This window comes from Rhinatrema bivittatum, chromosome 8, assembly GCF_901001135.1.
Source record: "Rhinatrema bivittatum chromosome 8, aRhiBiv1.1, whole genome shotgun sequence".
Taxonomy (NCBI): Eukaryota; Metazoa; Chordata; class Amphibia; order Gymnophiona; family Rhinatrematidae; genus Rhinatrema; species Rhinatrema bivittatum.
The window spans coordinates 107396704-107411967 of record NC_042622.1 but is presented as its reverse complement, the minus strand read 5'-3'; the positions used below and the strand labels follow the sequence as shown (position 1 = coordinate 107411967).

General features: G+C 44.2%; 1 protein-coding gene across 3 annotated transcripts in view; it reads left to right on the top strand.

Annotated features, from left to right (window-relative positions):
* The window catches only part of MVB12B (multivesicular body subunit 12B), a 340289-nt gene that overhangs the window by 60376 nt on the left and 264649 nt on the right, over positions 1–15264 (top strand). For all 3 annotated transcript variants that reach the window (XM_029612225.1, XM_029612223.1, XM_029612222.1), the window contains exon 3: positions 14266–14373. In XM_029612225.1, coding sequence (XP_029468085.1) covers positions 14266–14373 — 108 coding nt within the window. The remainder of the gene's footprint in view (positions 1–14265; positions 14374–15264) is intronic.

Sequence of the window (15264 nt, the reverse complement as noted above, 5' to 3'; positions counted from 1 at the left end):
AACATTTGAGGAGGAGCTGGAGTGCTGCGTCCAACTGGCGGTGGAGCAAGCGCTGTAGACTTTGGTCCTGTGGCACTGACAGCACCGGAACCGGTGCCACCTGTCCTGATACCTCTTGTGGAGAAGCTCAATGTGCTCATCAGTGCGCTACCGACCCAGCTGGCGTCAGTTCCCGAGACAGCTTTGGTGCCCAGCGGGGCACCGAGGCCTCCCCCACCAATATGGTGGTCGTTACTGGTTCCTCCAGGGAGGAAGGCCACCGAGGCCATCAGAGACTCAGAGGCCTGTGGCCTCCCATCCAGTTCTGCCTGTGCCTGCACCTCTGGACGTAGGCCGAGCACCTAGAGCCCCATCCTCTGTAGCATACAGTGAGGAGGAAGGTCCCTATGACCCCTGGGGGGGATGATCCAAAGGAGTCATCCTCTGAGGATTCTGATGGTCTCCAGTCAGACCCTTCTTCTCCAGATGAACAAAGGAAATCTCTCCCTGAGGACTTAACCTTCTCAGGATTTGTGAGGGTGATGACGGAGGCCATCCCTTTTCAACTTTTGACTGAGGAGGAAGCCAGGTACAAAATGATTGAGATCTTCCAGTTCATGGAGCCTCCTAAGGAGATTGTGGTGGTCCTGGCACACAAGATCCTTAAGGAATTGCTGCTGAGGATATGGGAAGACCCCTTCACAGTGCCTTCCGTTAACAAGAAGGTGGACGGAGTCTACCTCATCCAGAAGGCTGCCATATTCGATAAGTGTCAGCTGCCTCACCAGTCGGTGGTGGTTGAATCCACTCTCAAGAGGGCCAAGTGCTCTTGGACCCATTCTTCAGCGTCCCTGGGGAAGGACCACAGAATGATGGATGCTCTTGGGGGAAGATGTTCCAGGGTGCCATGCTTATTGCCTGCACCTCTACGTGAGCCAGTACTCACAGGACTTCTGGAAGCAGGAGGTGGCTGAGCAGTTGCCTCAACAGCAGTAAAATAGTCTCATGTCCAGGGTCTGGAATGCACAAAACATGAGGTCCCTGCGACCTACAATGTTTTCGCGACGGCATCAAGAGTCTCTGGGTACGGCGTTTTGATTGGGCTGTAGGGATCATAAGCCAGTTGTCCAAACATGGGACAATGGACCCTCTGGTCAGGAGCAGCCTGCGGTTTTTTGCAAACCAGTGGCCCAGTGTAACCTTGGACCAGTAGGTTCTGTCCATCGTCCGTCAGGGGTACCATTTGAATCTATTGGGTGTCCCACTAAATTTCCCTCCGTGACCGCATTGGGGGCTGGTAGCGCATCAGGAGGTACTACAAGTGGAGCTCTCCTCCCTTTTAATGGCCAGAGCGGTCGAGCCCGTACCACCAGGGCAAAGAGGGCAGGTATTCTACTCCAGTTACTTCCTGATTCCATAGAGAACAGGAGGACTCCATCCCATCCTAGAACTAAGGGCCTTGAGCAAATTTCTAAACAAAATGAAAAGTTCAAGATGGTTTCCCTGGGCATCTTGATCCTCCTTTTGCAAAATGGGGATTGGCTATACTCCTTCGACCTAAAGGACGCATACACTCACATTGAAATGTTCCTCAGTCAGAAGAAGTATCTCTGATTTGTGGTGGGACTTCAAAATTTCTAGTACCAAGTGTTGCCGTTCGGGCTCATGTCTGTTCCATGGGTCTAGACAAAATGCCTGGCCATGGTGCCGGCGCACCTCCACAAACTGAGAGTGCATGTCTTCCCGTATCTGGATGATTAATTGGTAAAGAGCATGTCTCAGGCAGGGGTCCATCAGGTCTATGCGCTTGGCCATTCAGGTGTTGGAGTCACTAGGGTTCGTTCTCAACTACCCCAAATCACATCTCAGCCTGTCACCTCAATTGTACTTCATAGGAGCCTTGCTAGACACAGTTCAGGCCAAGGCCTTTCTGCCCCACCAGAGGGCCATCACCGTGGCAACCATTGCGGCAGAGATTCAACAGAGCCAGCAGGTATCGGCCTGCCGCATGTTGAGGCTGTTGGGTCATATGGCCGTAACAGTCCATGTTACTCCCTTGACACATTTACACATGCTCAGAGCCCAATGGACCCTGAGGTCACAGTGGCGCCAGGCCACTCAGAGTCTCCAGGATTGCATCAGAGACACTCCAGGACTCATTGTCCTGATGGTGGGTACTTTCCAATTTGCAACAAGGGATCTTGTTTTTGTGTCTCCTCGCTCAGTGTCCTAACTATGGATGTATCTATCCTAGGGTGGAGAGCTCATGTAGATGGGCTCAGTAACCAGGGTATTTGCTAAGTTCAGGAACTTTCTTGTCAAATCATCTTCTTGGAGCTTCGGGTGATTAGGTACGCGCGATGGGCTTTCGGAGCTCGGCTGGCCAACAAAGTTGTTCTGATCCAGATTTATAACCAGGTAGCCATGTGGTATGTGAACAAGCAGGGGGGGCACAGGAATGTACTTTGTGTCAGGAAATGGTCCAGATCTGGTCATGGGCCCTATCCAGTGGGATGGTGCTCAGGGCCTTGTATCTGGCCAGGACAGAGAACATAGAAGAGGGCAGGCTGAGACAAGCCTTCAGACCCCACGAGTGGTCTTTGGACCAGGAGGTAGTGAATCGGATATTCTGTCTCTGGGGAGTCCAGACATAGATCTGTTCGTGTCCCCCGGCAAGAGGAAGGTGCCTTTGTTCTGCTCCCTGTACAGCTCAGATGGCAAACTAACCATGGACGCCCTTGCCCGTCATTGGGGCAAGGGTCTTCTATATGCATATCCTCCAATTCCCTTAGTGGCAAAGACTCTCTTGAAGCTTGGCAAGGACAGAGCGAGTATAATCCTCATAACCTCTCACTGGCCAAGACAGGTCTGGCTTCTGCTCCTGCGAGAGTTATCCATCCAGAAACTGATCAGTCTAGGGACTTCCCCAGATCTCATCATGCAAGAACAGGGCAAGCTGTGGCATCCCAACTTCCAGGCCTTGTCGCTCACAGCCTGGATGTTGTGAGGTTGAGTCTGTAGCCACTTGATCTTTCAGAAGATGTATCTCGGGTCCTGGTGGCTTCTAGAAAGCCTTCCACTAGAAGGTCCTATGGATTGAATTGGAGGTGGTTTTCCATGTGGTGTGAACAGAAGGCCCTAGATCCGTTCTTCTGCACCACACAAAAACTGCTTGATTACCTTCTACATCTATCGGAGGCTGGCCTGAAATCCAACATCATTAGAGTTCATCTGAGTGCAATTGGTGCATAACACCATGGTATAGATGATGTGCCCATCTCTGAACAGCCTTTAGTTGTACTTTTGATGTGGGGCCTGCTTCAGTTGAATCCTCTCCTAAGGCCTCCTGCTGTGTCTTGGCAGCTCAGCTGATGACAGCTAGTTTTGAGCCACTGCGCTCCTGTGACCTGAAGTACCTGACTTGGAAGGTCATATTTTTGGTGGTGGTCACTTCAGCGTGCAAAGTCAGTGAGCTCCAGGCCTTAGTGACTAAATTTTATCACGACATGGTGGTCTTGCATACACGCCCTAAGTTCCTGCCTAAGATGGTGATGTATTTCCATCTTAACCAGTCAGTCGTCCTATCTTTCCTTTCCCAGGCCCATTTTGCACCAAAGCAAACAAGCAGTGCACAGAATGGACAGAAGCCCATAGATAGTCTGCCCAACTTTTTGTTTCTTTGATAGGAATAGGTTGGGCGTTGCTATTGCCAAACAGACTATATTTATTTATTTATTTATTTATTTATTTATGACTTTTATATACCGGCATTAGTATGCAAAACATCATACCGGTTTACATTGCAACTAAAAGACTGAAAATACAATCAACAGGGAGGGAAGGGGGGAGAGAGTAATTACAAAGTGCAGAAGGTATTGTATATATCCAGTTGGTTAGCAGATTGCATCTCCTGTTATGCCCAGGTGGGACTGCATCTTGGGGGGTTCATGTCAATGCACATTCTGTCAGAGTTATGGCAGCATTGGTGGCCCACTTAGGAGCAGTTTCCGAGGAGATCTGCAAGACTGTGATGTGGCATTCTCTCCACACATTTACATCCCATTACTGTCTGGATAGGTATGGCTAATGCGACAGTAGGTTCGGCCAGTCTGCCTTTCAGAACCTATTTGAGGTGTAGAATCTAACTCTCCCAACCTAAGGCCCGTTGTTTGGGTTCAGGCTGTCTCCCCCTCTGTTACCCACAGCACCTGGTTAGGTGTCTGTTGGTCCCCTTTTTTGTTGGGGAGCAGCCTGTAGCTAGGTATTCACCCATGTGTGAGGACTACCATCCTGCTTGTCTTTGGAGAATGCAGAGTTGCTTACTATAACAGATGTTCTCTGAAGGCAGCAGGATGTTAGTCCTCAGAAAACCCACTTGCCACTCTGCGGAGTTAGGATTCTCCTGTTTTTTATTTTTAATCGTAATTCTATGATACCAGATTGAAGAGGGAACCCCGTTTAGGATGCGTGGTATAGGACATGCTGGGCATGCTTAGTGTGCTAGTCAAAGTTCTAGAAACTTTGACATAAGTTTTCCACATTGGAGCTCCAGCTAATGATGTCATCATGAGGACTACCATCCATGTGTGAGGACTAACATCCTGCTGTCCTCGGAGAGCACTTGTTACAGGTAAGCAACTCTGCTATACGCATGTTTTTCATTGCTTTTTCTGTGCACAAAATTTCCTGCATTGCGAGTATTTCCCTGGTCCAGAATTTGCACACAAAAAATGTGTGTACATTTGGGAGTTAAACTCTGCACACACATCTTATTGCATTGGCTCCATAGCAGGGAGTCTCCATCGTAAAGAGAGAAGACTGATCCATGTTAAAATTGACCCTGAAAATCCCAGTTCTTTTTCTTTCTTTTTTTTTTTTTTTGCCATTGTACAGTACCTAGCAATGAGAGATGAAAGACAGTCTCACCTGATATCTTAGAAATGTCCAAATGCAACTGGAGACCAATGGTTTTTCTATATGCCCTATATAGAAAAACCATTGGTCTCCATTTAATAAAGTTGCATTTGGACATTTCTTTGGCGTCTAACCTCCATTTCTGCCCAAACGGCTTTTTTAGATAGCCTACCCTCTTGCTTTTTCGGTTCACCTGATATCTTGACATTCCAACCTAGCACTTGAAACGAACTCCCTGCAAGCCACTCTTCGAGGTCCCTACCTCCCTGAACATGGGTTAACTCTGCTTATCCTGCTAACTCGTGCTGCAGCGTGTTACAGGGTCTGCCGAATCTTCCATTGCCAGAGACATAGGCAGTATTTGATCTTTCTGTTTCCTGTTGCAGGGTGTGAATCAAGTTGATTTAAACAGTCTGCCTTTTTTCCTGGGAGAATACGTAATTTATTTTTTTCCAGTAACCTTTCCCCTTTCTTACAACACTGTTTTGGACAATTTTTGAGATTTAGTTGGTCCACAGAGGATAATGTTTGGATTTATAAATAGCATTCTGAAGTGCCATAATTGTGAAATCATGCATTTCTTACATTGGCTTCCTACTGGCTTTAAACGTGTGTGTGTGATCCATATACATGGATCAGCCGAGCGCACTGTATAACTTGCACTCCGACGCGGGTTAAATAGGTGCTAATCCAGCCCCTAATGCAATAGGGGGATTAGCGCCTATTTAACCCGCATCAAACGTGGAGTGAATGTAATAGTGCTCATCACAAGCAAATTACCTATTACTCATTCACTCCGCATGCAAAAAAACACATTTATCGCTCAGCTATTAGCTGAGCGCAGGCAAAAGAAGTACAAAAAGCAGAAAAAACTGCTTTTCTGTACTTCTTTTCTTAAGTAAAAAAAACCCAAAACCTCGGCAGACCGTCGCTGGTAAACTCGGCGTCGGTTTTCATAACTGGCCTTCTGCCAGTAATGAAAACGGATGCCGAGTGTATCGGCGTCGATCTTCATAACCGGCAGCCGCGGCGGGGTCGCATTAGCAAGGAGGCGCTACACGCAAGCGACCCTAGCCACCTCCTTGCTAGCGCGACCCCCTAATTGGATATTGCATGGTGCCTGCATGGTGCCCCCTTTGCTGACTTTTCCGCGCCAGCTTTCCTCGCTTTATATCGCATCGGTTCCCAAGGAAGTAGGGGGTTCAAATCCTGCTGACACTCCTCGTGACTGAGGGCAAGTCACTTCACCCTCCGTTGCCTCAGGTAAGTGTAAGCCCTCTGGGGCCAGAGAAATACTTACTGTATCTGAATGTAACTTTCCTTGGGCTATCAGGGAAAAGGTGTGAGCTAAATCTAAACAAAAAAAATTAAAAAGCTTCAAACTTGCTGGGTGACATTAAAGCTTTCTCTAGGTTCAGTACTGCTTGAAACAAAAAATACAGATTCTCAAATTGACATTTGCCTTATTATTATTATCTTGCCACTACCCTTGTATTTTCTCAGTTATATTATTTTCTTTGTCTCAGCTTTTCCGCTGTGATTTTTTTTAAGGGATGATTTTGATGTGTTTATATTGTAATCTGCTTAGAATCTGTTGTGCATCCATTGGCCACACATATAGAAATGTAGAAGTAACGGCAGAAAAGGACTTAATGGCCCATACAGTCTGCCCAGCAAGCTCCCATTGTTATCAGTTTCCCATACTTATCAGTTACTCAAACCGCCAAGGTCAGGGCTGTTGTTGGTTTCTATTTGAGTCCATTTGCTTTCAGCCCATGCAGTTGAAGCAGAGAGCAATATTGGAGTTGCATCAGAAGTGTAGTATCAGACTTTTTGGTTAAGAGTAGTAACCGTAGGTTACCCCCATGCTTATTTGTTCTCTCAGACTATAGATCAATGTCCTTGTTGGTTGTTGTCTGAATCCAATTCCTCTTTTCCCCCTGCTGTTGAAGCAGCGAGCAATGATGGAGTTGCAGCAACAGTATGAAGGCTTATTGGTTAAGGGCAGTATCCGCCACACCAGCAAGTTATCCCCTTGCCTTTTACTGCATTCCCCTCCCTCTTGCCTTTAGGGATCCACAGTGTTTATCCCATGCCCTTTAGAAATCTTTCACCATTTTTGTCTTCATCACCACCTCTGGAAGGGCATTTCAGGTGTCCACCACCCTCTCCGTGAAGAAATATTTCCTGACGTTAGTTCAGAGTCGTCCTCCCCGGAGTTTCATTTCGTGACCCCCTAATTCTGTTGGTTTCTTTCCAGTGGAAAAGGTTTGTTGTTGATTGTGCATCATTAAAACCTTTCAAGTATCTGAAGGTCTGTATCATACACTTCATAATGTACTTGGTGGGGGAGGGAAGAAAGGCCAAAACCTTTATTTAAAAGGATGAGAAAATTGAGTCCTGCGATTTGTCAGTACCATGTGGTCAGGATATCACTTGGCAACCAAGATAGGGCGGGGGTCTTGTTGAAAAGACAGCTATTGCAGTTGAACAAAAATCAGCCAAAAAAGCATTGCAATGAAAAAAAAAACTTGTCTTAAAGCAAACTCAACAATGTATTTTGGCCCATGAAGCATTTTAGATGGGCAGTAAAACTTTTGTGTGCCTCTGGGTTTGTGATAAAGTATTTCTACAGACTTCCAGGGTACCGAAGACACCTCATTCAGACCTCCAGTTTCTTTTTTTGCATGCCTGCTGAGTATTATAACTCATTTGCATAATACAGAACAGCAGTTCAGGGTTTTTATTTTGAATATGTTGTATAAAATACACTGTATCAGCATATGTTCGGTGCAAAAGCAAATCTAATGTCCAGGCCCGAATTCCTGCCACATGACACAGGAATATGTGCAGGGCCTACCAATGTGCCTTTTTGGATAGGAACTGCTAAATAAATACCTGTTGTAACTAGTGTCCCTCTTCAAAATCCATCTTTATCCCTCATTAGTTTAGCAGCTCAGGTTTTATTTGCTGCAATACGCCAGAGAAGCTAAATATTCTTTGGTTGCGGCTGGACTGTGTTGGGCATGATTACAGTTCCTCAAGGCTTATAGGTCACCTGTGCATAGCAGGGTCAAAATGTGTTGTCCTGCATACAAGGTAGATTCCCAAAATGTATTATCCAGAATTATGTAGAAGGAAAGGGAAAAGAGGTTTGTGTCATCGGGATACAGATTCCCTCCTCTCTTCAGGAGGAAGTATTTATTTAGAAATACTCCTCTGAGCTGCTTTTATGTCCTGGTTCTTGAGTTTATACTATTTTGACAGGGAGTCTTAATAATAAAAAAAAAAAAAATCTTTTAATCTTGTTTTTAATCGGACTTTGTCCCTCGGCAGTTTTTCTTCCAGTATTTTGTTGATTATTTCTATTGTTGCTATTTGTTCAGTTTTGTAATAAGAACTGAAAGGTAGTGTTTAAAATTTCAGAAAAATGTTTTTCCACTTTGGAAGGAAGCTAAAAGTTTCCATGAAACAGCTGATTCATTGTCTGAGTGCTGCAAGCATATGTGCCCATATATCTTTTTATATTCCATGTGTGTTCCAATTTGCTTTTTTTTTAATATAAGTACTTTAAATTGTAATCAGTCTATATAACAATGTACAGAAACAGTCTTTTATGCAAGGACATGAATTCTAAAATTGAGTTTAAAACAATGGAATTGACAGTTGCTTATGAACATTTTTTGATTAAGCTTCTGCATCAGTGTGGAAGTCACCACTGGATTATCACAGGCCAAGAGCTCTTTGGGTGCTTCCTTTCTCTGCATTAGTGGAAGACGTTTTTATTAGAGGTTGACCAAGTATTGGCAGAAGGAGTGCCTCCACATTGTCCCGTCTAGTAAATCCAAGGAGTTCTTTGAAGTCTCCCCTATGAGTAAAGACTAAAGAGGTTAGGACTTTTCAGCTTGGAGAAGAGACGACTGAGGGGGGATATGATAGAGGTGTTTAAAATCATGAGAGGTCTAGAACGGGTAGATGTGAATCGGTTATTTACTCTTTCGGATAGTAGAAAGACTAGGGGGCACTCCATGAAGTTAGCATGGGGCACATTTAAAACTAATCAGAGAAAGTTCTTTTTTACTCAACGCACAATTAAACTCTGGAATTTGTTGCCAGAGGATGATGTTAGTGCAGTTAGTATAGCTGTGTTTAAAAAAGGATTGGATAAGTTCTTGGAGGAGAAGTCCATTACCTGCTATTAAGTTCACTTAGAGAATAGCCATTGCCATTAGCAATAGTTACATGGAATAGACTTAGTTTTTGGGGTACTTGCCAGGTTCTTATGGCCTGGATTGGCCACTGTTGGAAACAGGATGCTGGGCTTGATGGATCCTTGGTCTGACCCAGTATGGCATTTTCTTATGTTCTTATGTCTATTATTAAGCACATTGGGGTGAATGAAGACTATTGGATCATTGGTAACTTCTGAGAAGGGAGAATGATGAAGGGAGCAAGACTTAAACCTCAAGTGGCAAGTTTGTCTAAGTAGGTCTTTCCTTCCGTCAGATACACGAAAGGTATGGTAAATCTGTAGACTGAGAGCCACCTACTCTTATTCTCCCCGTTAAATGACCCTCTGTGTTATGAGCAGTGTTCATACTCCTGTACACGATAAAAACATTGATGCTATTAAGAGTTTGTTCACCCTTCCCAGAATAAAGTACTAAAATAAGACTGGCCCTTTAAAAAAAAAAAAATGGAAACACTGTTTTACAACAGTATTCAAGCATTACTGAATAATACTAATTATAATAAAGGGTATGTTGTTGTATGAGGAGCTGACATATAAATAGAATATTGATGTGGCATTGTCTGTTGATTGACTGACTGGCTAGCTGCAGACTGGTGATGCTAGTGGCTCAAGGAATTAACCCTTTTCTTTTGGCATGCTATCCTACTTCCCCTCTGATAACCCCTAATAGTATCCGTCACTATTTTTAGCAGATTTATCGTACTGAATCCTGACCATGGGATTTTTTCAGCAGTAGTAATCGGGTCATCAGAATAGGGTATTTCCAAGGAAAGGCACACAATGCATAGCCGCACTCAACAGCATCATCACAATCTTCACCTAGAGAGGAAGAGGGTATTAACAGCATCTCTCTTCACATATGAACATTTTTTAATTTGTTGTCCATCCATCACAATGCTCGGTTTGAGGGTGAGTGGGGGGGGGGGGGGTGAAGGGAAGGGTGTATGCAACTCTTCAGGGCTTTCAGTATGATTTCTTTGTCAACAGAGTAAAATAAGATACATTCTCTTTATTTTAAAGTTAAAAGAAGGTATTCTTTTTTAATTCTTTAATTCTTGCTTATTAAACAATTACGATTGAATACCAGAATCAACTTTTTAATATTGTGGACAATGTGATGATGAAAGCTAACTGGAAATAACTTAAAGTACTTGTGGGCACAACTGACTATTGGTCACAGCCATGGCTGTCACCAGCTTTTGCATTGTGTCAACAGCCTTTTTTAATCTGGTGCTCTCATTTTTTCTTTATCAGTGTATTAGACCTAGTGACTTAAGTTGTCCCTTTGTCCTGGTCCAAGAGTGAGTTGTTCAGAAATGTATTGATGTTTTCCTATAAGTATTCTTAAATCCTCATATAAATCTAGACCTGGCTACCTCAGTTGTAAAAGTGGCTGCTTCAAAAAGCCCTCTGATTCTTTCAGTGCATTCCTCCATAGGTGAACAGTGCTTTTTCCCATTGATTTTAAAGACTGTATGAATGCAGAAAACGTACTGTTAGGGAGATCTGATAGTACCTCCATGAAACACGACAGAGACTACAGCAGAAGCTTAGGAGATTCCTCTGTGTGTCTTTGTACGACCTTGCTGTTCCAGCAGCCTGTCAAGCTTTAAGTTTTGCCTTTTGATATGTATTTGGCTTGGCACAAGCTACCCACTGATGCTAACTCATCCCTTGACAGTGTCGTCCTACTGTGTGGCTAATGACTTTGGCAATGTTTTCTGGCCAGTGGCAGTACTGGAAGCCTTGCCCTACCGCTGACAGCAGGAAGTGGCGCATGGGGGCAGAGAGAGGGAGATTTTCAGAAAGGCTAATAATTATGAAATGGCACAAAATATTGGCTAAATGAAAATACACCCTAAGGGTGTATAATGATAAAACTGTATTCTATACACTCTTGAGAGAGAGAAATTCATAATTAGTTTGTTTAAAATTAGCATTTTGATGTAAACCACTAACCTTTTTTCCAATAAATTAATACCATACAGTTTTTCTGAAAGCACCAATTTTTATGTCAGATTATTTTATTGCATTATATGACTCTTTTCCTTTCCTTTCCTTTCTATCTTTTTACTTTTAACTAATAAATAGAAAATCAACCTCCTTATTTTTTTAAATTTTTTATTTATTAGTTAAAAAAGATAGAAAGGAAAGGAAAAAAGCTTCCCCCAGTTCCATCCCAGTCTACTCCAATTAAGGAGTGGACTGGGAAGGAACTTTCCTATGCTTAACTCTACCCTTCTACTTCATCCCATCTCCTCCCCGACCCCTACCCCCTACCTAACTCTTAAACTTTTTAAGATTTTTTACCTCGCTGCTCCTTTGGAGCAGCAGTAGATTCCGAGGGCCGGCCGGTAGACGGCTCGTGCTTCCCCAGGACAGCGTTGAATGACACTGTCCCGGCCTGCCCCTTCCCGCCTCCAGTCAGCCCCTACGGCGAGGCCCACCACTTGTACATGTATCTGTGGTAACGCTCGTGGCTGGGCCCTTTAGAAAATGCGCATGGTGCGTGCATGGCCCGGCCACATGTGTAACCGCCGGTATTTGCACGTGAGCCTTTAAAAATTTACTTGTAATTGTTTAAAGAAAGGGAATATATGGTTAAGTGCAGTTATGGATATCAAGAATTTCATATGTTGAGGACTTTTCCACTGTAAAAGGTTCATGTATGTATGTTTGTTTGCTTTTTGGCTTTATTAAGATGTTTGTGAAAACTGCTTTTTTACCCTATTCTTAAACATTTTTTAAGTGATTTTTTTCCTTATGATTTATGAAGTAGATTGTGGAAGGAGACATTGCATTTATTGTATGCTAGCAGGCCAAGCCCCTGAAAAGGTTATTGCATGCTCTTGCCTCAAATCCCTGACATATTCCCAAGGATGACTAAGGGAGGGTGTGGGAAACCGAACAGCGTTTCCCAGGCTGGAGGCACAAAGCTACATAGATTCCAGCCTTTTATCAAAAACAGTATGGGCCGGATTTTAAAAGGGTTACGCGTGTAAATGGATCTAAGTGCGCCGAACGTATTTAAAAAGGCCCGGCGATGCGCATAAAGCCTCGGGATGCATGTAAGTCCCGGGGCTTGCAAAAAGGGGAGGGGGCAGGGCGATCCGGGGTCAGGCTCCTGGCACAGTGGCCATATTTGCCACTGTGCCGGGGATGGCGCGCGCATGCAACTTACTTCAACCCCAGGGCTGAAGTAAATTGTGAAATAAAAAAAGTAGAAAAAAAAGGTAGGGGGGGAAAGGACGGCGGAGGTAAGGGAAGGTGGGGGGGGGGGGGGGTAGGAAACGTGGGAAGGCAGTGCGGCTCAGCGCGCAAGGGGGTGCACAATTGTGCACCCCCTTGCGCGCGCCGACCCCTGATTTTGTAACTTGCGTGCTCAAGTTATAAAATCCGGCATACATGTGCGCACGCCGGGTAGCGCATGCCCATGTACGCCACGCGCGCTCCTTTTAAAATCTACCCCTTTCAGTTTATTCACAAGAACAGTACCATAACCTCAAGATGGCTGCCTACCTTTGCAGTACATGTCCCACTCCCTGGGTTTTGGGTCAGCATAGATTTACAGGAGCTGCCTCTCCTAGAGACATAAGAGCTTCCTGAATCCTGCTGGGCTTTCACTCTTGTGCTCCCCAGCTGGTTCTGCCCTCAAGTGTCCCCCCCCACAGAGCTTTCTCCCTCTGTGGGATTTAAGGTGGACCAGGCATCTAGCCTGGTCTTGCACATGCAACAGAGGAGAAAACGGGGGTCACTCCATTACAGAGGGATTGATTAGCAGTCTACAGCCGACTTTCTAAATTAAGTTCTGGAATAGATATATATTTTACTTTTTTTTATTAGAAAGTGTTGCAGAGTTCTACTAGCCGTATTGGTCTTGGAGAAAAATTGACTTCTGTAGTCTGTGGTACCTTTGGTTGCACCGAAATAAAAATAATCAAAGTAGGTTATTGCGTGTGAAATTTGGAGACCAGACTGGTCCGTGCTTCAGAAATGTCTCAGGAAGGGGGCCCTTGTGGCCCCTGAAGCTCATGCACTACAACAACTTTGGATGGTTGTTAAGTTGCTGCGAAGTTATCATAGTCTTCAGAGAATCCAGTTTATTAGAAAGAGCGATTTCTTGTGCCTGATGAACTTGTGCATCTCTATAGATTTAGCACTTTTCAGTTATGGGAAACATTTCTTTTTTGATTGCATTTTCCTCCTGCTCCTTTTAGACTTCCAACTCAGTCAGAAGCGGTGCTGGGATCCTGAAAGCACAATTCCTCATTTGTAGCTACCTAGGAATTTGTTCCCTATTTTATATCTTCCCCTCCCCCCCCCCCCCCCACCTCTCTTTCCCCAACCCAGCCCACTCATTGCAGCAACAGCCAGGACCATGCAGTAGAGCTCCTTCTGGAACCCTGCAATCATGAGTACAAATTTGGCTAGTGGGTGTTGCCATTGTGTGATGGCAGACTGAGCTACCAAGCCATCCCCCATGGGGAGCATTTCAGCATGACTGACATCATGAGAAAATTACTGCAGTGCGCTCCTTTTAACATTTCCTTGTGTTTTTAAGAGTTCATTGTCATCTTTGGCGGCCTGACTTTGTGCATCTGTAGCACTACCATGCCTGCAAGATGCCTTCATTTAGGTTTGGTGTGTTACAAGGATGGTGCTTGGTCACACTCTAGAAGTTTAAAAAAAAATGTCTTGGATGGCAAGTTTTTTTTTTTTTTCCCCTTGTTTTCTTCTTTCTCCTAGAATTTTTATGCCTCATCAAAGTTTTGCGTTGGCTGGGGTGTTCACAAATGCCGTGCAAATCCTGCCATGCGAGCGATAACTGCCTTAATGTGCTGACTGTATGAAAATCTCCATTGCACAGAACAGCAAAAGTTTTGGTTTCCTCGTTAGAACAGGTTTTGTCAGGGCGTCTTTAATCAATTGCATCCCTAGAGATGATATTTTTAGAAGTGTGGGATTTTTTTTTTTCATGGGGGGACTGGGGGTTACCTGTGTAATGAACTAATGAGATGCCGTGAGAGTTAATTAGGATAGGTACGAGAGCGGATTTTTGCTGCACATATATTAACTCTGGGCTCACGCACGTCCCTGCTCTCTGTCTCGTTTCTTTACAGGTTTCACAAACAACAGATGGCCTGGATGCTGACCTCTGGAAAGATGGCTTATTTAAATCCAAGGTGACTAGATACCTTTGTTTCACAAGATCATTCTCGAAAGAAAATGTAAGTCTAGTTTTTTTTTTTTCCTTAAAAAAAAGAAAAAATTTACCATGTATTACTTTTTGCTTGCTGGTCTAACATTTTTATGATTTTATTTATTTTATTTTTTTCAGCTTCACCAATTTTTAGATGTTTTTACGCTGTTTATTTTCAAGGGATGTGGAAATGTCTGCCGTCATATTGTCCTAAAAATAATGCTTCACCCATCCCCTTGCGTTCTGCTGAAATGCGTAGTTTGCAAGTAGCCAATGCTGGAAATCATTTCAGCAGCCGGCATTAGATCTAGGGGTAAATTTTCCAGGAAGAAGCTGTTGGTTGCCTAAGGGGGTGGAGATGGGGATATTTTTGGATGACAGTATTTTTAGGTGACCCAGGTTTATGCACGCAAAAAGCAAGATGGATTTTCAAAGGGGGTGAGAAATGTTTTAAAAACTCCATTTGAGTATCAGATTGGTTGCCTAATTAGATGCCTTAAAATTCTTGGTGTGGAAACATAAGGCCAATTTATGCCATCTAAATTAGCCAGTGGGGTGAGGGTGAGGTTGGAAAGTTTTGGGAGAAGAGCAAAGGAGTACCTCAGTGAGCCTTTGGTGATGCAAGAGTGACCTTGACAACATGGGAATGGAAACAGCAATGCCTGGTTCAAAAACGCAGGCATTGAGAAGTGGCGGAGACCTGGAATTTCAGTTTTATGTGTTCTGGGCTGGAGCCATTTTTTTTTTCTCTAAGAGAAATCCTGTCCTGCCACAGCAGTCAATGAAATCTAATGTAGCAAGATCCTTACCGTTGGCAATATAAAAAAGCCTATATTAAGTTGAGCAAGAATGGATTTGAGCAACTGGATTCAGACAGCAACCAACGAAGGCCCCGACATTTACTGTTTGGGGAACAAAT